The sequence below is a fragment of the Salvelinus fontinalis genome, chromosome 11 (genome assembly GCF_029448725.1).
Source record: "Salvelinus fontinalis isolate EN_2023a chromosome 11, ASM2944872v1, whole genome shotgun sequence".
Classification (NCBI taxonomy): domain Eukaryota; kingdom Metazoa; phylum Chordata; class Actinopteri; order Salmoniformes; family Salmonidae; genus Salvelinus; species Salvelinus fontinalis.
The window spans coordinates 56,380,943-56,401,689 of record NC_074675.1 but is presented as its reverse complement, the minus strand read 5'-3'; the positions used below and the strand labels follow the sequence as shown (position 1 = coordinate 56,401,689).

At 45.1% G+C, this 20,747-nt stretch overlaps 1 protein-coding gene across 1 annotated transcript in view; it reads right to left on the bottom strand.

Annotated features, from left to right (window-relative positions):
- The window catches only part of LOC129865991 (tyrosine-protein kinase Tec-like), a 90,341-nt gene that overhangs the window by 30,801 nt on the left and 38,793 nt on the right, over nt 1-20,747 (bottom strand). Inside the window, exon 5 of the mRNA XM_055939122.1 lies at nt 12,675-12,803. Coding sequence (XP_055795097.1) covers nt 12,675-12,803 — 129 coding nt within the window. The remainder of the gene's footprint in view (nt 1-12,674; nt 12,804-20,747) is intronic.

Below are 20,747 nucleotides of genomic sequence, written 5' to 3'. Positions count from 1 at the left end.
GATACAGAGAACCTGTCCTCCTGAGTGAGTGAGTGTGTGTGTGTGTGTGTGTGATGCGCAGGTTGACTCATAACCCGCTGTCCCTGTGGTTATATCCGAGGGGCGGGTGTCTGGCTAGTTTAAATAAAGACAAAACAATACCTTATAAATCCATTCTTGTGCAATTCATAACGTTGGATTCTAGCTAAACTTATTTATGTTACTCTACTAGAACTTATTGATTGAGGGAGGAATTCAGCTGTAGAACTAGGGAGGAGGGGGGAATTCAGCTGCAGAACTAGGGAGGAGGGAGGAATTCAGCTGCAGAACGAGGGGGGAGGGGGAATTCAGCTGCAGAACTAGGGAGGAGGGAGGAATTCAGCTGCAGAACGAGGGAGGAGGGAGGAATTCAGCTGCAGAACGAGGGAGGAGGGGGGAATTCAGCTGCAGAACTAGGGAGGAGGGAGGAATTCAGCTGCAGAACGAGGGAAGAGGGGGGAATTCAGCTGCAGAACGAGGGAGGAGGGGGGAATTCAGCTGCAGAACTAGAGAGGAGGGGGGAATTCAGCTGTAGAACTAGGGAGGAGGGGGGAATTCAGCTGTAGAACGAGGGAGGAGGGGGGAACTCTGCTGCAGAACTAGAGAGGAGGGGGGAATTCAGCTGTAGAACTAGGGAGGAGGGGGGAATTCAGCTGCAGAACTAGGGAGGAGGGGGGAATTCAGCTGTAGAACTAGGGAGGAGGGGGGAATTCAGCTGTAGAACTAGGGAGGAGGGGGGAATTCAGCTGTAGGACTAGGGAGGAGGGGGGAATTCAGCTGCAGAACTAGAGAGGAGGGGGGAATTCAGCTGTAGAACTAGGGAGGAGGGGGGAATTCAGCTGCAGAACGAGGGAGGAGGGGGGAATTCAGCTGCAGAACTAGGGAGGAGGGGGGAATTCAGCTGCAGAACTAGGGAGGAGGGGGGAATTCAGCTGCAGAACTAGGAAGGAGGGGGGAATTCAGCTGCAGAACTAGGAAGGAGGGGGGAACTCAGCTGTAGAACTAGGGGGGAATTCAGCTGCAGAACTAGAGAGGAGGGGGGAATTCAGCTGCAGAACTAGAGAGGAGGGGGGAATTCAGCTGTAGAACTAGGGAGGAGGGGGGAATTCAGCTGTAGAACTAGGGAGGAGGGGGGAATTCAGCTGTAGAACTAGGGAGGAGGGGGGAATTCAGCTGCAGAACTAGGGAGGAGGGGGGAACTCAGCTGCAGAAATAGGGAGGAGGGAGGAATTCAGCTGCAGAACTAGGGAGGAGGGGGGAATTCAGCTGTAGAACTAGGGAGGAGGGGGGAATTCAGCTGTAGAACTAGGGAGGAGGGAGGAACTCAGCTGCAGAACTAGGGAGGAGGGGGGAATTCAGCTGCAGAACTAGGGAGGAGGGGGGAACTCAGCTGCAGAACTAGGGAGGAGGGAGAAATTCAGCTGTAGAACTAGGGAGGAGGGGGGAATTCAGCTGTAGAACTAGGGAGGAGGGGGGAACTCAGCTGCAGAACTAGGGAGGAGGGAGGAATTCAGCTGCAGAACTAGGGAGGAGGGGGGAATTCAGCTGCAGAACTAGGGAGGGAGGAATTCAGCTGCAGAACTAGGGAGGAGGGGGGAATTCAGCTGTAGAACTAGGGAGGAGGGGGGAATTCAGCTGTAGAACTAGGGAGGAGGGGGGAATTCAGCTGTAGAACTAGGGAGGAGGGAGGAACTCAGCTGCAGAACTAGGGAGGAGGGGGGAATTCAGCTGCAGAACTAGGGAGGAGGGGGGAACTCAGCTGCAGAACTAGGGAGGAGGGAGGAATTCAGCTGCAGAACTAGGGAGGAGGGGGGAATTCAGCTGCAGAACTAGGGAGGAGGGAGGAATTCAGCTGCAGAACTAGGGAGGAGGGGGGAATTCAGCTGCAGAACTAGGGAGGAGGGGGGAATTCAGCTGCAGAACTAGGGAGGAGGGGGGAATTCAGCTGTAGAACTAGGGAGGAGGGGGGAATTCAGCTGCAGAACTAGGGAGGAGGGAGGAATTCAGCTGCAGAACTAGGGAGGAGGGGGGAATTCAGCTGCAGAACTAGGGAGGAGGGGGGAATTCAGCTGCAGAACTAGGAGGGGGGAATTCAGCTGCAGAACTAGAGAGGAGGGGGGAATTCAGCTGTAGAACTAGGGAGGAGGGGGGAATTCAGCTGTAGAACTAGGGAGGAGGGGGGAATTCAGCTGCAGAACTAGAGAGGAGGGGGGAATTCAGCTGTAGAACTAGGGAGGAGGGGGGTATTCAGCTGCAGAACGAGGGAGGAGGGGGGAATTCAGCTGTAGAACTAGGGAGGAGGGGGGTATTCAGCTGCAGAACGAGGGAGGAGGGGGGAATTCAGCTGTAGAACTAGGGAGGAGGGGGGAATTCAGCTGTAGAACTAGGGAGGAGGGGGGAATTCAGCTGTAGAACTAGGGAGGAGGGGGGAATTCAGCTGTAGAACTAGGGAGGAGGGGGGAATTCAGCTGCAGAACTAGGGAGGAGGGGGGAATTCAGCTGCAGAACTAGGAAGGAGGGGGGAATTCAGCTGCAGAACTAGGAAGGAGGGGGGAACTCAGCTGTAGAACTAGGGAGGAGGGGGGAATTCAGCTGCCGAACTAGGGAGGAGGGGGGAATCCAGCTGTAGAACTAGGGGGGAATTCAGCTGCAGAACTAGAGAGGAGGGGGGAATTCAGCTGCAGAACTAGAGAGGAGGGGGGAATTCAGCTGTAGAACTAGGGAGGAGGGGGGAATTCAGCTGTAGAACTAGGGAGGAGGGGGGAATTCAGCTGTAGAACTAGGGAGGAGGGGGGAATTCAGCTGCAGAACTAGGGAGGAGGGGGGAACTCAGCTGCAAAAATAGGGAGGAGGGAGGAATTCAGCTGCAGAACTAGGGAGGAGGGGGGAATTCAGCTGTAGAACTAGGGAGGAGGGGGGAATTCAGCTGTAGAACTAGGGAGGAGGGAGGAACTCAGCTGCAGAACTAGGGAGGAGGGGGGAATTCAGCTGCAGAACTAGGGAGGAGGGGGGAACTCAGCTGCAGAACTAGGGAGGAGGGAGGAATTCAGCTGTAGAACTAGGGAGGAGGGGGGAATTCAGCTGTAGAACTAGGGAGGAGGGAGGAACTCAGCTGCAGAACTAGGGAGGAGGGGGGAATTCAGCTGCAGAACTAGGGAGGAGGGGGGAACTCAGCTGCAGAACTAGGGAGGAGGGAGGAATTCAGCTGCAGAACTAGGGAGGAGGGGGGAATTCAGCTGTAGAACTAGGGAGGAGGGGGGAATTCAGCTGCAGAACTAGGGAGGAGGGGGGAATTCAGCTGCAGAACTAGGGAGGAGGGGGGAACTCAGCTGCAGAAATAGGGAGGAGGGAGGAATTCAGCTGCAGAACTAGGGAGGAGGGGGGAATTCAGCTGTAGAACTAGGGAGGAGGGGGGAATTCAGCTGTAGAACTAGGGAGGAGGGGGGAATTCAGCTGCATAACTAGGGAGGAGGGGGGAATTCAGCTGTAGAACTAGGGAGGAGGGGGGAATTCAGCTGCAGAACTAGGGAGGAGGGAGGAATTCAGCTGCAGAACTAGGGAGGAGGGGGGAATTCAGCTGCAGAACTAGGGAGGAGGGGGGAATTCAGCTGCAGAACTAGGAGGGGGGAATTCAGCTGCAGAACTAGAGAGGAGGGGGGAATTCAGCTGTAGAACTAGGGAGGAGGGAGGAATTCAGCTGTAGAACTAGGGAGGAGGGGGGAATTCAGCTGCAGAACTAGAGAGGAGGGGGGAATTCAGCTGTAGAACTAGGGAGGAGGGGGGAATTCAGCTGCAGAACGAGGGAGGAGGGGGGAATTCAGCTGTAGAACTAGGGAGGAGGGGGGAATTCAGCTGTAGAACTAGGGAGGAGGGGGGAATTCAGCTGTAGAACTAGGGAGGAGGGGGGAATTCAGCTGTAGAACTAGGGAGGAGGGGGGAATTCAGCTGCAGAACTAGGGAGGAGGGGGGAATTCAGCTGCAGAACTAGGAAGGAGGGGGGAATTCAGCTGCAGAACTAGGAAGGAGGGGGGAACTCAGCTGTAGAACTAGGGAGGAGGGGGGAATTCAGCTGCCGAACTAGGGAGGGGGGAATCCAGCTGTAGAACTAGGGGGGAATTCAGCTGCAGAACTAGAGAGGAGGGGGGAATTCAGCTGCAGAACTAGAGAGGAGGGGGGAATTCAGCTGTAGAACTAGGGAGGAGGGGGGAATTCAGCTGTAGAACTAGGGCGGAGGGGGGAATTCAGCTGTAGAACTAGGGAGGGGGGGGAATTCAGCTGCAGAACTAGGGAGGAGGGGGGAACTCAGCTGCAGAAATAGGGAGGAGGGAGGAATTCAGCTGCAGAACTAGGGAGGAGGGGGGAATTCAGCTGTAGAACTAGGGAGGAGGGGGGAATTCAGCTGTAGAACTAGGGAGGAGGGGGGAATTCAGCTGTAGGACTAGGGAGGAGGGGGGAATTCAGCTGCAGAACTAGAGAGGAGGGGGGAATTCAGCTGTAGAACTAGGGAGGAGGGGGGAATTCAGCTGCAGAACGAGGGAGGAGGGGGGAATTCAGCTGCAGAACTAGGGAGGAGGGGGGAATTCAGCTGCAGAACTAGGGAGGAGGGGGGAATTCAGCTGCAGAACTAGGAAGGAGGGGGGAATTCAGCTGCAGAACTAGGAAGGAGGGGGGAACTCAGCTGTAGAACTAGGGGGGAATTCAGCTGCAGAACTAGAGAGGAGGGGGGAATTCAGCTGCAGAACTAGAGAGGAGGGGGGAATTCAGCTGTAGAACTAGGGAGGAGGGGGGAATTCAGCTGTAGAACTAGGGAGGAGGGGGGAATTCAGCTGTAGAACTAGGGAGGAGGGGGGAATTCAGCTGCAGAACTAGGGAGGAGGGGGGAACTCAGCTGCAGAAATAGGGAGGAGGGAGGAATTCAGCTGCAGAACTAGGGAGGAGGGGGGAATTCAGCTGTAGAACTAGGGAGGAGGGGGGAATTCAGCTGTAGAACTAGGGAGGAGGGAGGAACTCAGCTGCAGAACTAGGGAGGAGGGGGGAATTCAGCTGCAGAACTAGGGAGGAGGGGGGAACTCAGCTGCAGAACTAGGGAGGAGGGAGAAATTCAGCTGTAGAACTAGGGAGGAGGGGGGAATTCAGCTGTAGAACTAGGGAGGAGGGGGGAACTCAGCTGCAGAACTAGGGAGGAGGGAGGAATTCAGCTGCAGAACTAGGGAGGAGGGGGGAATTCAGCTGCAGAACTAGGGAGGAGGGAGGAATTCAGCTGCAGAACTAGGGAGGAGGGGGTAATTCAGCTGTAGAACTAGGGAGGAGGGGGGAATTCAGCTGTAGAACTAGGGAGGAGGGGGGAATTCAGCTGTAGAACTAGGGAGGAGGGAGGAACTCAGCTGCAGAACTAGGGAGGAGGGGGGAATTCAGCTGCAGAACTAGGGAGGAGGGGGGAACTCAGCTGCAGAACTAGGGAGGAGGGAGGAATTCAGCTGCAGAACTAGGGAGGAGGGGGGAATTCAGCTGCAGAACTAGGGAGGAGGGAGGAATTCAGCTGCAGAACTAGGGAGGAGGGGGGAATTCAGCTGCAGAACTAGGGAGGAGGGGGGAATTCAGCTGCAGAACTAGGGAGGAGGGGGGAATTCAGCTGTAGAACTAGGGAGGAGGGGGGAATTCAGCTGTAGAACTAGGGAGGAGGGGGGAATTCAGCTGCAGAACTAGGGAGGAGGGAGGAATTCAGCTGCAGAACTAGGGAGGAGGGGGGAATTCAGCTGCAGAACTAGGGAGGAGGGAGGAATTCAGCTGCAGAACTAGGGAGGAGGGGGGAATTCAGCTGCAGAACTAGGGAGGAGGGGGGAATTCAGCTGCAGAACTAGGGAGGAGGGGGGAATTCAGCTGTAGAACTAGGGAGGAGGGGGGAATTCAGCTGTAGAACTAGGGAGGAGGGGGGAATTCAGCTGCAGAACTAGGGAGGAGGGAGGAATTCAGCTGCAGAACTAGGGAGGAGGGGGGAATTCAGCTGCAGAACTAGGGAGGAGGGGGGAATTCAGCTGCAGAACTAGGAGGGGGGAATTCAGCTGCAGAACTAGAGAGGAGGGGGGAATTCAGCTGTAGAACTAGGGAGGAGGGGGGAATTCAGCTGTAGAACTAGGGAGGAGGGGGGAATTCAGCTGCAGAACTAGGGAGGAGGGGGGAATTCAGCTGCAGAACTAGGAAGGAGGGGGGAACTCAGCTGTAGAACTAGGGGGGAATTCAGCTGCAGAACTAGAGAGGAGGGGGGAATTCAGCTGCAGAACTAGAGAGGAGGGGGGAATTCAGCTGTAGAACTAGGGAGGAGGGGGGAATTCAGCTGTAGAACTAGGGAGGAGGGGGGAATTCAGCTGTAGAACTAGGGAGGAGGGGGGAATTCAGCTGCAGAACTAGGGAGGAGGGGGGAACTCAGCTGCAGAAATAGGGAGGAGGGAGGAATTCAGCTGCAGAACTAGGGAGGAGGGGGGAATTCAGCTGTAGAACTAGGGAGGAGGGGGGAATTCAGCTGTAGAACTAGGGAGGAGGGAGGAACTCAGCTGCAGAACTAGGGAGGAGGGGGGAATTCAGCTGCAGAACTAGGGAGGAGGGGGGAACTCAGCTGCAGAACTAGGGAGGAGGGAGAAATTCAGCTGTAGAACTAGGGAGGAGGGGGGAATTCAGCTGTAGAACTAGGGAGGAGGGGGGAACTCAGCTGCAGAACTAGGGAGGAGGGAGGAATTCAGCTGCAGAACTAGGGAGGAGGGGGGAATTCAGCTGCAGAACTAGGGAGGAGGGAGGAATTCAGCTGCAGAACTAGGGAGGAGGGGGGAATTCAGCTGTAGAACTAGGGAGGAGGGGGGAATTCAGCTGTAGAACTAGGGAGGAGGGGGGAATTCAGCTGTAGAACTAGGGAGGAGGGAGGAACTCAGCTGCAGAACTAGGGAGGAGGGGGGAATTCAGCTGCAGAACTAGGGAGGAGGGGGGAACTCAGCTGCAGAACTAGGGAGGAGGGAGGAATTCAGCTGCAGAACTAGGGAGGAGGGGGGAATTCAGCTGCAGAACTAGGGAGGAGGGAGGAATTCAGCTGCAGAACTAGGGAGGAGGGGGGAATTCAGCTGCAGAACTAGGGAGGAGGGGGGAATTCAGCTGCAGAACTAGGGAGGAGGGGGGAATTCAGCTGTAGAACTAGGGAGGAGGGGGGAATTCAGCTGCAGAACTAGGGAGGAGGGAGGAATTCAGCTGCAGAACTAGGGAGGAGGGGGGAATTCAGCTGCAGAACTAGGGAGGAGGGGGGAATTCAGCTGCAGAACTAGGAGGGGGGAATTCAGCTGCAGAACTAGAGAGGAGGGGGGAATTCAGCTGTAGAACTAGGGAGGAGGGGGGAATTCAGCTGTAGAACTAGGGAGGAGGGGGGAATTCAGCTGCAGAACTAGAGAGGAGGGGGGAATTCAGCTGTAGAACTAGGGAGGAGGGGGGTATTCAGCTGCAGAACGAGGGAGGAGGGGGGAATTCAGCTGTAGAACTAGGGAGGAGGGGGGTATTCAGCTGCAGAACGAGGGAGGAGGGGGGAATTCAGCTGTAGAACTAGGGAGGAGGGGGGAATTCAGCTGTAGAACTAGGGAGGAGGGGGGAATTCAGCTGTAGAACTAGGGAGGAGGGGGGAATTCAGCTGTAGAACTAGGGAGGAGGGGGGAATTCAGCTGCAGAACTAGGGAGGAGGGGGGAATTCAGCTGCAGAACTAGGAAGGAGGGGGGAATTCAGCTGCAGAACTAGGAAGGAGGGGGGAACTCAGCTGTAGAACTAGGGAGGAGGGGGGAATTCAGCTGCCGAACTAGGGAGGAGGGGGGAATCCAGCTGTAGAACTAGGGGGGAATTCAGCTGCAGAACTAGAGAGGAGGGGGGAATTCAGCTGCAGAACTAGAGAGGAGGGGGGAATTCAGCTGTAGAACTAGGGAGGAGGGGGGAATTCAGCTGTAGAACTAGGGAGGAGGGGGGAATTCAGCTGTAGAACTAGGGAGGAGGGGGGAATTCAGCTGCAGAACTAGGGAGGAGGGGGGAACTCAGCTGCAAAAATAGGGAGGAGGGAGGAATTCAGCTGCAGAACTAGGGAGGAGGGGGGAATTCAGCTGTAGAACTAGGGAGGAGGGGGGAATTCAGCTGTAGAACTAGGGAGGAGGGAGGAACTCAGCTGCAGAACTAGGGAGGAGGGGGGAATTCAGCTGCAGAACTAGGGAGGAGGGGGGAACTCAGCTGCAGAACTAGGGAGGAGGGAGGAATTCAGCTGTAGAACTAGGGAGGAGGGGGGAATTCAGCTGTAGAACTAGGGAGGAGGGAGGAACTCAGCTGCAGAACTAGGGAGGAGGGGGGAATTCAGCTGCAGAACTAGGGAGGAGGGGGGAACTCAGCTGCAGAACTAGGGAGGAGGGAGGAATTCAGCTGCAGAACTAGGGAGGAGGGGGGAATTCAGCTGTAGAACTAGGGAGGAGGGGGGAATTCAGCTGCAGAACTAGGGAGGAGGGGGGAATTCAGCTGCAGAACTAGGGAGGAGGGGGGAACTCAGCTGCAGAAATAGGGAGGAGGGAGGAATTCAGCTGCAGAACTAGGGAGGAGGGGGGAATTCAGCTGTAGAACTAGGGAGGAGGGGGGAATTCAGCTGTAGAACTAGGGAGGAGGGGGGAATTCAGCTGCATAACTAGGGAGGAGGGGGGAATTCAGCTGTAGAACTAGGGAGGAGGGGGGAATTCAGCTGCAGAACTAGGGAGGAGGGAGGAATTCAGCTGCAGAACTAGGGAGGAGGGGGGAATTCAGCTGCAGAACTAGGGAGGAGGGGGGAATTCAGCTGCAGAACTAGGAGGGGGGAATTCAGCTGCAGAACTAGAGAGGAGGGGGGAATTCAGCTGTAGAACTAGGGAGGAGGGGGGAATTCAGCTGTAGAACTAGGGAGGAGGGGGGAATTCAGCTGCAGAACTAGAGAGGAGGGGGGAATTCAGCTGTAGAACTAGGGAGGAGGGGGGAATTCAGCTGCAGAACGAGGGAGGAGGGGGGAATTCAGCTGTAGAACTAGGGAGGAGGGGGGAATTCAGCTGTAGAACTAGGGAGGAGGGGGGAATTCAGCTGTAGAACTAGGGAGGAGGGGGGAATTCAGCTGTAGAACTAGGGAGGAGGGGGGAATTCAGCTGCAGAACTAGGGAGGAGGGGGGAATTCAGCTGCAGAACTAGGAAGGAGGGGGGAATTCAGCTGCAGAACTAGGAAGGAGGGGGGAACTCAGCTGTAGAACTAGGGAGGAGGGGGGAATTCAGCTGCCGAACTAGGGAGGGGGGAATCCAGCTGTAGAACTAGGGGGGAATTCAGCTGCAGAACTAGAGAGGAGGGGGGAATTCAGCTGCAGAACTAGGGAGGAGGGGGGAATTCAGCTGCAGAACGAGGGAGGAGGGGGGAATTCAGCTGTAGAACTAGGGAGGAGGGGGGAATTCAGCTGTAGAACTAGGGAGGAGGGGGGAATTCAGCTGTAGAACTAGGGAGGAGGGGGGAATTCAGCTGCAGAACTAGGGAGGAGGGGGGAATTCAGCTGCAGAACTAGGAAGGAGGGGGGAATTCAGCTGCAGAACTAGGAAGGAGGGGGGAACTCAGCTGTAGAACTAGGGAGGAGGGGGGAATTCAGCTGCCGAACTAGGGAGGGGGGAATCCAGCTGTAGAACTAGGGGGGAATTCAGCTGCAGAACTAGAGAGGAGGGGGGAATTCAGCTGCAGAACTAGAGAGGAGGGGGGAATTCAGCTGTAGAACTAGGGAGGAGGGGGGAATTCAGCTGTAGAACTAGGGCGGAGGGGGGAATTCAGCTGTAGAACTAGGGAGGAGGGGGGAATTCAGCTGCAGAACTAGGGAGGAGGGGGGAACTCAGCTGCAGAAATAGGGAGGAGGGAGGAATTCAGCTGCAGAACTAGGGAGGAGGGGGGAATTCAGCTGTAGAACTAGGGAGGAGGGGGGAATTCAGCTGTAGAACTAGGGAGGAGGGAGGAACTCAGCTGCAGAACTAGGGAGGAGGGGGGAATTCAGCTGCAGAACTAGGGAGGAGGGGGGAACTCAGCTGCAGAACTAGGGAGGAGGGAGGAATTCAGCTGTAGAACTAGGGAGGAGGGGGGAATTCAGCTGTAGAACTAGGGAGGAGGGAGGAACTCAGCTGCAGAACTAGGGAGGAGGGAGGAACTCAGCTGCAGAACTAGGGAGGAGGGGGGAATTCAGCTGCAGAACTAGGGAGGAGGGGGGAACTCAGCTGCAGAACTAGGGAGGAGGGAGGAATTCAGCTGCAGAACTAGGGAGGAGGGGGGAATTCAGCTGTAGAACTTGGGAGGAGGGGGGAATTCAGCTGTAGAACTAGGGAGGAGGGGGGAATTCAGCTGTAGAACTAGGGAGGAGGGAGGAACTCAGCTGCAGAACTAGGGAGGAGGGGGGAATTCAGCTGCAGAACTAGGGAGGAGGGGGGAACTCAGCTGCAGAACTAGGGAGGAGGGAGGAATTCAGCTGCAGAACTAGGGAGGAGGGGGGAATTCAGCTGTAGAACTAGGGAGGAGGGGGGAATTCAGCTGCAGAACTAGGGAGGAGGGAGGAATTCAGCTGCAGAACTAGGGAGGAGGGGGGAATTCAGCTGCAGAACTAGGGAGGAGGGGGGAATTCAGCTGCAGAACTAGGAGGAGGGGGGAACTCAGCTGTAGAACTAGGGAGGAGGGGGGAATTCATCAGGACATGAACTCTACAAGGTGTTGAAAGCGTTCCACAGGAATCCTGGTCCATGTTAACTCCATGTTAATTTATTTTATTTTAGTCAGTTAAGAACAAATTCTTATTTTCAACAACTGCCTAGGAACAGTGGGTTAACTGCCTTGTTCAGGGACAGAACGACAGATTTGTACCTTGTCAGCTCGGGGATTTGAACTGGCAACCTTTCAGTTACTAGTCCAACACTCTAACCACTAGGCTCTAACCACTAGGCTACCTGCCGCCCCAATGCTTCCCACAGTTGTGTCAAGTTGGCTGGATGTCCGTTGAGTGGTGGACCATTCTTGATACACAGGAAACTGTTGTGTGAAAAACGTTACAGTTCTTGAAAGGAACCGGTGCACATGACACCTACTACCACACCCCATTTCAAACACACAATCCAGGCTTAAAAATCCTTCTTTAACCTGTCTCTTCCCCTTCATCTACATGGATTGAAGTGGGTTTAACAAGTGACATCGAAAGGCTCTGGAGCAACGAACCGCCCTTGCTGTCTCTGCCTGGCCGGTTCCCCTCTCTCCACTGGGATTCTCTGCCTCTAACCCTATTACAGGGGCTGAGTCACTGGCTTACTGGTGCTCTTTCATGCCGTCCCTGGGAGGGGTGCGTCACTTGAGTGGGTTGAGTTACTGACGTGATCTTCCTGTCTGGGTTGGCTCCCCCCCCTTGGTTTGTGCTGTGGTGGAGATCTTTGTGGGCTATACTCTATACTCAGGATTGTAAGTTGGTGGTTGAAGATATCCCTCTAGTGGTGTGGGGGCTGTGCTTTGGCAAAGTGGGTGGGGTTATATCCTTCCTGTTTGGCCCTGTCCGGGTGTTTCTTCTGATGGGGCCACAGTGTCTCCTGACCCCTCCTGTCTCAGCCTCCAGTATTTATGCTGCAGTAGTTTATGTGTCGGGGGGCTAGGGTCAGTTGGTTATACCTGGAGTACTTCTCCTATCTTATCCAGTGTCCTGTGTAAATTTAAGTATGCTCTCTCTAATTCTCTCGTTCTCTCTTTCTTTCTCTCTCTCGGAGAACCTGAGCCATAGGACCATACGTCACGGCAAACCGGGCATGATGACTCCTTGCTGTCCCCAGTCCGCCTGGCCTTGCTGCTATTCCAGTTTCAACTGTTCTGCCTGCGGTTATGGAACCCATACCTGTCCCAGACCTGCTGTTTTCAACTCTTAATGATCGGCTAGGAAAAGCCAACTGAAAATTATTCATGATTATTATTTGACCATGCTTGTCACTTATGAACATTTTGAAAATCTTGGCTCTTTCTAATTCTCTCTTTCCTTCTCTCTCTCGGAGGACCTGAGCCCTAGGACCATACGTCAGGACTACCAGGCATGATGACTCCTTGCTGTCCCCAGTCCACCTGGCCTTGCTGCTATTCCAGTTTCAACTGTTCTGCCTGCGGTTATGGAACCGCCACCTGTCCCAGACCTGCTATTTTCAACTCTTAATGATCGGCTATGAAAAGCCAACTGAAAATTATTCATGATTATTATTTGACCATGCTTGTCACTTATGAATATTTTGAACATCTTGGCATAGTTCTGTTATAATCTCCACCCGGCACAGCCAGAAGAGGACTGGCCACCCCTCATAGCCTGGTTCCTCTCTAGGTTTCTTCCTAGGTTTTGGCCTTTCTAGGGAGTTTTTCCTAGCCACCGTGCTTCTACACCTGCATTGCTTGCTGTTTGGGGTTTTAGGCTGGGTTTCTGTACAGCACTTCGAGATATTAGCTGATGTACGAAGGGCTATATAAAATAATCTTGATTTGATTTGATTTGATAAGGAATCATAGGTTTCACCTGAATTCACCTGGTCAGTCTATATCGTGGAAAGAGCAGGTGTTCCTAATGTTTTGTTCACTCGGTGTAAATGTAGATCTTACTGTCTCCGAACAGGTTGTACTTCTCACATCCCAGGGCCAGTTTCTCTGTCTGACGACAGCACAGCCACACGCCCTCCAGCCAGAACTGAGGGTGAAACTTAGCAGCGATCACAGAGTTCTCCTTGATCTCTGGAACACAACAACAATTTATTTATGGATTTATAAGACATTTTGCAGGATGAAATCTCTTTAAAAAATGAATTAGTGACAAGAATAATATGGCAACTACAGTCGGATAATAATAACACTGAAATCATTATAATAATAAAAAGAGCACAACAAAGCTACTAATAGTCCTACCACTAATAAACACTACTACTAAACTACTAATAGGCCTATCACTAATAAATACTCCTGCTATGTCTACTAATAAAACTACTGCTACAACCACTAATACCACTAATAAAAACTACTGCTACAACTACTAATACCACTAATAAAAACTACTGCTACAACTACTAATACCACTAATAAAACTACTGCTACAACTACTAATAAAAACTACTGCTACAACCACTAATACCACTAATAAAAACTACTGCTACAACTACTAATACCACTAATAAAACTACTGCTACAACTACTAATACCACTAATAAAAACTACTGCTACAACTACTAATACCACTAATAAAACTACTGCTACAACTACTAATACCACTAATAAAACTACTGCTACAACTACTAATAAAAACTACTGCTACAACTACTAATACCACTAATAAAAACTACTGCTACAATTACTAATACCACTAATAAAACTACTGCTACAATTACTAATACCACTAATAAAAACTACTGCTACAACTACTAATACCACTAATAAAAACTACTGCTACAATTACTAATACCACTAATAAAACTACTGCTACAACTACTAATACCACCAATAAAACTACTGCTACAACTACTAATACCACTAATAAAAACTACTGCTACAACTACTAATACCACTAATAAAAACTACTGCTACAATTACTAATACCACTAATAAAACTACTGCTACAACTACTAATACCACCAATAAAACTACTGCTACAATAGCTAATACCACTAATAAAAACTACTGCTACAACTACTAATACCACTAATAAAACTACTGCTACAACTACTAATAAAAACTACTGCTACAACTACTAATACCACTAATAAAAACTACTGCTACAACTACTAATACCACTAATAAAACTACTGCTACAACTACTAATACCACTAATAAAAACTACTGCTACAACTACTAATACCACTAATAAAACTACTGCTACAACTACTAATAAAAACTACTGCTACAACTACTAATACCACTAATAAAAACTACTGCTACAATTACTAATACCACTAATAAAACTACTGCTACAATTACTAATACCACTAATAAAAACTACTGCTACAACTACTAATACCACTAATAAAAACTACTGCTACAATTACTAATACCACTAATAAAACTACTGCTACAACTACTAATACCACCAATAAAACTACTGCTACAACTACTAATACCACTAATAAAAACTACTGCTACAACTACTAATACCACTAATAAAAACTACTGCTACAATTACTAATACCACTAATAAAACTACTGCTACAACTACTAATACCACCAATAAAACTACTGCTACAATTACTAATACCACTAATAAAAACTACTGCTACAACTACTAATACCACTAATAAAACTACTGCTACAACTACTAATAAAAACTACTGCTACAACTACTAATACCACTAATAAAAACTACTGCTACAACTACTAATACCACTAATAAAAACTACTGCTACAACTACTAATACCACTAATAAAAACTACTGCTACAACTACTAATACCACTAATAAAAACTACTGCTACAACTACTAATAAAAACTACTGCTACAACTACTAATACCACTAATAAAAACTACTGCTACAACTACTAATACCACTAATAAAAACTACTGCTACAACTACTAATACCACTAATAAAAACTACTGCTACAACTACTAATACCACTAATAAAACTACTGCTACAACTACTAATAAAAACTACTGCTACAACTACTAATACCACTAATAAAACTACTGCTACAACTACTAATACCACTAATAAAACTACTGCTACAACTACTAATATCACTAATAAAACTACTGCTACAACTACTAATAAAAACTACTGCTACAACTACTAATACCACTAATAAAAACTACTGCTACAACTACTAATACAACTAATAAAACTACTGCTACAACTACTAATACCACTAATAAAAACTACTGCTACAATTACTAATACCACTAATAAAAACTAGTCCTACAACTACTAATACCACCAATAAAACTACTGCTACAACTACTAATACCACTAATAAAAACTACTGCTACAATTACTAATACCACTAATAAAACTACTGCTACAATTACTAATACCACTAATAAAAACTACTGCTACAACTACTAATACCACTAATAAAAACTACTGCTACAACTACTAATACCACTAATAAAAACTACTGCTACAACTACTAATACCACTAATAAAAACTACTGCTACAACTACTAATACCACTAATAAAACTACTGCTACAACTACTAATACCACTAATAAAACTACTGCTACAATTACTAATACCACTAATAAAACTACTGCTACAACTACTAATACCACTAATAAAAACTACTGCTACAATTACTAATACCACTAATAAAACTACTGCTACAACTACTAATACCACTAATAAAACTACTGCTACAACTACTAATAACACTAATAAAAACTACTGCTACAACTACTAATACCACTAATAAAAACTACTGCTACAACTACTAATACCACTAATAAAACTACTGCTACAACTACTAATAAAAACTACTGCTACAACTACTAATACCACTAATAAAAACTACTGCTACAACTACTAATACCACTAATAAAAACTACTGCTACAACTACTAATACCACTAATAAAAACTACTGCTACAACTACTAATACCACTAATAAAAACTACTGCTACAACTACTAATACCACTAATAAAAACTACTGCTACAACTACTAATACCACTAATAAAAACTACTGCTACAACTACTAATACCACTAATAAAACTACTGCTACAACTACTAATACCACTAATAAAACTACTGCTACAACTACTAATACCACTAATAAAACTACTGCTACAACTACTAATACCACTAATAAAACTACTGCTACAACTACTAATAAAAACTACTGCTACAACTACTAATACCACTAATAAAAACTACTGCTACAACTACTAATACCACTAATAAAAACTACTGCTACAACTACTAATACCACTAATAAAAACTACTGCTACAACTACTAATACCACTAATAAAAACTACTGCTACAACTACTAATACCACTAATAAAAACTACTGCTACAACTACTAATAAAAACTACTGCTACAACTACTAATACCACTAATAAAAACTACTGCTACAACTACTAATACCACTAATAAAAACTACTGCTACAACTACTAATACCACTAATAAAAACTACTGCTACAACTACTAATACCACTAATAAAAACTACTGCTACAACTACTAATACCACTAATAAAAACTACTGCTACAACTACTAATACCACTAATAAAACTACTGCTACAACTACTAATAAAAACTACTGCTACAACTACTAATACCACTAATAAAAACTACTGCTACAACTACTAATACCACTAATAAAAACTACTGCTACAACTACTAATACCACTAATAAAAACTACTGCTACAACTACTAATACCACTAATAAAACTACTGCTACAACTACTAATAAAAACTACTGCTACAACTACTAATACCACTAATAAAACTACTGCTACAACTACTAATACCACTAATAAAACTACTGCTACAACTACTAATACCACTAATAAAACTACTGCTACAACTACTAATACCACTAAACTACTGCTACAACTACTAATAAAAACTACTGCTACAACTACTAATACCACTAATAAAAACTACTGCTACAACTACTAATACAACTAATAAAACTACTGCTACAACTACTAATACCACTAATAAAAACTACTGCTACAATTACTAATACCACTAATAAAAACTACTGCTACAACTACTAATACCACCAATAAAACTACTGCTACAACTACTAATACCACTAATAAAAACTACTGCTACAATTACTAATACCACTAATAAAAACTACTGCTACAACTACTAATACCACTAATAAAAACTACTGCTACAACTACTAATACCACTAATAAAAACTACTGCTACAACTACTAATACCACTAATAAAAACTACTGCTACAACTACTAATACCACTAATAAAAACTACTGCTACAACTACTAATACCACTAATAAAACTACTGCTACAACTACTAATACCACTAATAAAACTACTGCTACAATTACTAATACCACTAATAAAACTACTGCTACAACTACTAATACCACTAATAAAAACTACTGCTACAATTACTAATACCACTAATAAAACTACTGCTACAACTACTAATACCACTAATAAAACTACTGCTACAACTACTAATAACACTAATAAAAACTACTGCTACAACTACTAATACCACTAATAAAAACTACTGCTACAACTACTAATACCACTAATAAAACTACTGCTACAACTACTAATAAAAACTACTGCTACAACTACTAATACCACTAATAAAAACTACTGCTACAACTACTAATACCACTAATAAAAACTACTGCTACAACTACTAATACCACTAATAAAAACTACTGCTACAACTACTAATACCACTAATAAAAACTACTGCTACAACTACTAATACCACTAATAAAAACTACTGCTACAACTACTAATACCACTAATAAAAACTACTGCTACAACTACTAATACCACTAATAAAACTACTGCTACAACTACTAATACCACTAATAAAACTACTGCTACAACTACTAATACCACTAATAAAACTACTGCTACAACTACTAATACCACTAATAAAACTACTGCTACAACTACTAATAAAAACTACTGCTACAACTACTAATACCACTAATAAAAACTACTGCTACAACTACTAATACCACTAATAAAAACTACTGCTACAACTACTAATACCACTAATAAAAACTACTGCTACAACTACTAATACCACTAATAAAACTACTGCTACAACTACTAATACCACTAATAAAAACTACTGCTACAACTACTAATACCACTAATAAAAACTACTGCTACAACTACTAATACCACTAATAAAAACTACTGCTACAACTACTAATACCACTAATAAAAACTACTGCTACAACTACTAATACCACTAATAAAAACTACTGCTACAACTACTAATACCACTAATAAAACTACTGCTACAACTACTAATACCACTAATAAAACTACTGCTACAACTACTAATACCACTAATAAAACTACTGCTACAACTACTAATACCACTAATAAAACTACTGCTACAACTACTAATAAAAACTACTGCTACAACTACTAATACCACTAATAAAAACTACTGCTACAACTACTAATACCACTAATAAAAACTACTGCTACAACTACTAATACCACTAATAAAAACTACTGCTACAACTACTAATACCACTAATAAAACTACTGCTACAACTACTAATACCACTAATAAAAACTACTGCTACAATTACTAATACCACTAATAAAACTACTGCTACAACTACTAATACCACTAATAAAACTACTGCTACAACTACTAATAACACTAATAAAAACTACTGCTACAACTACTAATACCACTAATAAAAACTACTGCTACAACTACTAATACCACTAATAAAACTACTGCTACAACTACTAATACCACTAATAAAACTACTGCTACAACTACTAATACCACTAATAAAACTACTGCTACAACTACTAATAAAAACTACTGCTACAACTACTAATACCACTAATAAAAACTACTGCTACAACTACTAATACCACTAATAAAACTACTGCTACAACTACTAATACCACTAATAAAACTACTGCTACAACCACTAATACCACTAATAAAACTACTGCTACAACTACTAATACCACTAATAAAAACTACTGCTACAATTACTAATACCACTAATAAAACTACAACTACTAATACCACTAATAAAACTACTGCTACAACTACTAATACCACAAATAAAACTACAACTACTAATACCACTAATAAAAACTACTGCTACAACTACTAATACCACTAATAAAAACTACTGCTACAATTACTAATACCACTAATAAAACTACTGCTACAACTACTAATACCACTAATAAAACTACAACTACTAATACCACTAATAAAACTACTGCTACAACTACTAATACCACTAATAAAAACTACTGCTACAACTACTAATACCACTAATAAAACTACAACTACTAATAAAAACGACTGCTACAACTACTAATACCACTAATAAAAACTACTGCTACAACTACTAATACCACTAATAAAAACTACTGCTACAACTACTAATAAAAACTACTGCTACAACTACTAATACCACTAATAAAACTACTGCTACAACTACTAATACCACTAATAAAAACTACTGCTACAACTACTAATACCACTAATAAAAACTACTGCTACAACTACTAATAAAAACTACTGCTACAACTACTAATACCACTAATAAAACTACTGCTACAACCACTAATACCACTAATAAAACTACTGCTACAACTACTAATACCACTAATAAAAACTACTGCTACAACTACTAATACCACTAATAAAAACTACTGCTACAACTACTAATACCACTAATAAAAACTACTGCTACAACTACTAATACCACTAATAAAACTACTGCTACAACTACTAATAAAAACTACTGCTACAACTACTAATACCACTAATAAAAACTACTGCTACAACTACTAATACCACTAATAAAAACTACTGCTACAACTACTAATACCACTAATAAAAACTACTGCTACAACTACTAATACCACTAATAAAACTACTGCTACAACTACTAATAAAAACTACTGCTACAACTACTAATACCACTAATAAAAACTACTGCTACAACTACTAATACCACTAATAAAAACTACTGCTACAACTACTAATACCACTAATAAAAACTACTGCTACAACTACTAATACCACTAATAAAACTACTGCTACAACTACTAATACCACTAATAAAACTACTGCTACAACTACTAATACCACTAATAAAACTACTGCTACAACTACTAATACCACTAATAAAACTACTGCTACAACTACTAATAAAAACTACTGCTACAACTACTAATACCACTAATAAAAACTACTGCTACAACTACTAATACCACTAATAAAAACTACTGCTACAACTACTAATACCACTAATAAAAACTACTGCTACAACTACTAATACCACTAATAAAACTACTGCTACAACTACTAATAAAAACTACTGCTACAACTACTAATACCACTAATAAAAACTACTGCTACAACTACTAATACCACTAATAAAAACTACTGCTACAACTACTAATACCACTAATAAAAACTACTGCTACAACTACTAATACCACTAATAAAACTACTGCTACAACTACTAATACCACTAATAAAACTACTGCTACAACTACTAATACCACTAATAAAACTACTGCTACAACTACTAATACCACTAATAAAACTACTGCTACAACTACTAATAAAAACTACTGCTACAACTACTAATACCACTAATAAAAACTACTGCTACAACTACTAATACCACTAATAAAAACTACTGCTACAACTACTAATACCACTAATAAAAACTACTGCTACAACTACTAATACCACTAATAAAACTACTGCTACAACTACTAATACCACTAATAAAACTACTGCTACAATTACTAGTGGTGGTCTTTCTCTAGTGGTCTTTCTCCCTTTCTCCCCTTACCCATCTGTCTATCGCCTCCTTTGAATTCCATGCTGTCACAGTTACCAGCCCTTTCAAGCTTAACATCCTTATCATTTATCGCCCTCCAGGTTCCCTTGGAGAGTTCATCAATGAGCTTGATGCCCTGATAAGCTCCTTTCCTGAGGACGGCTCACCTCTCACAGTTCT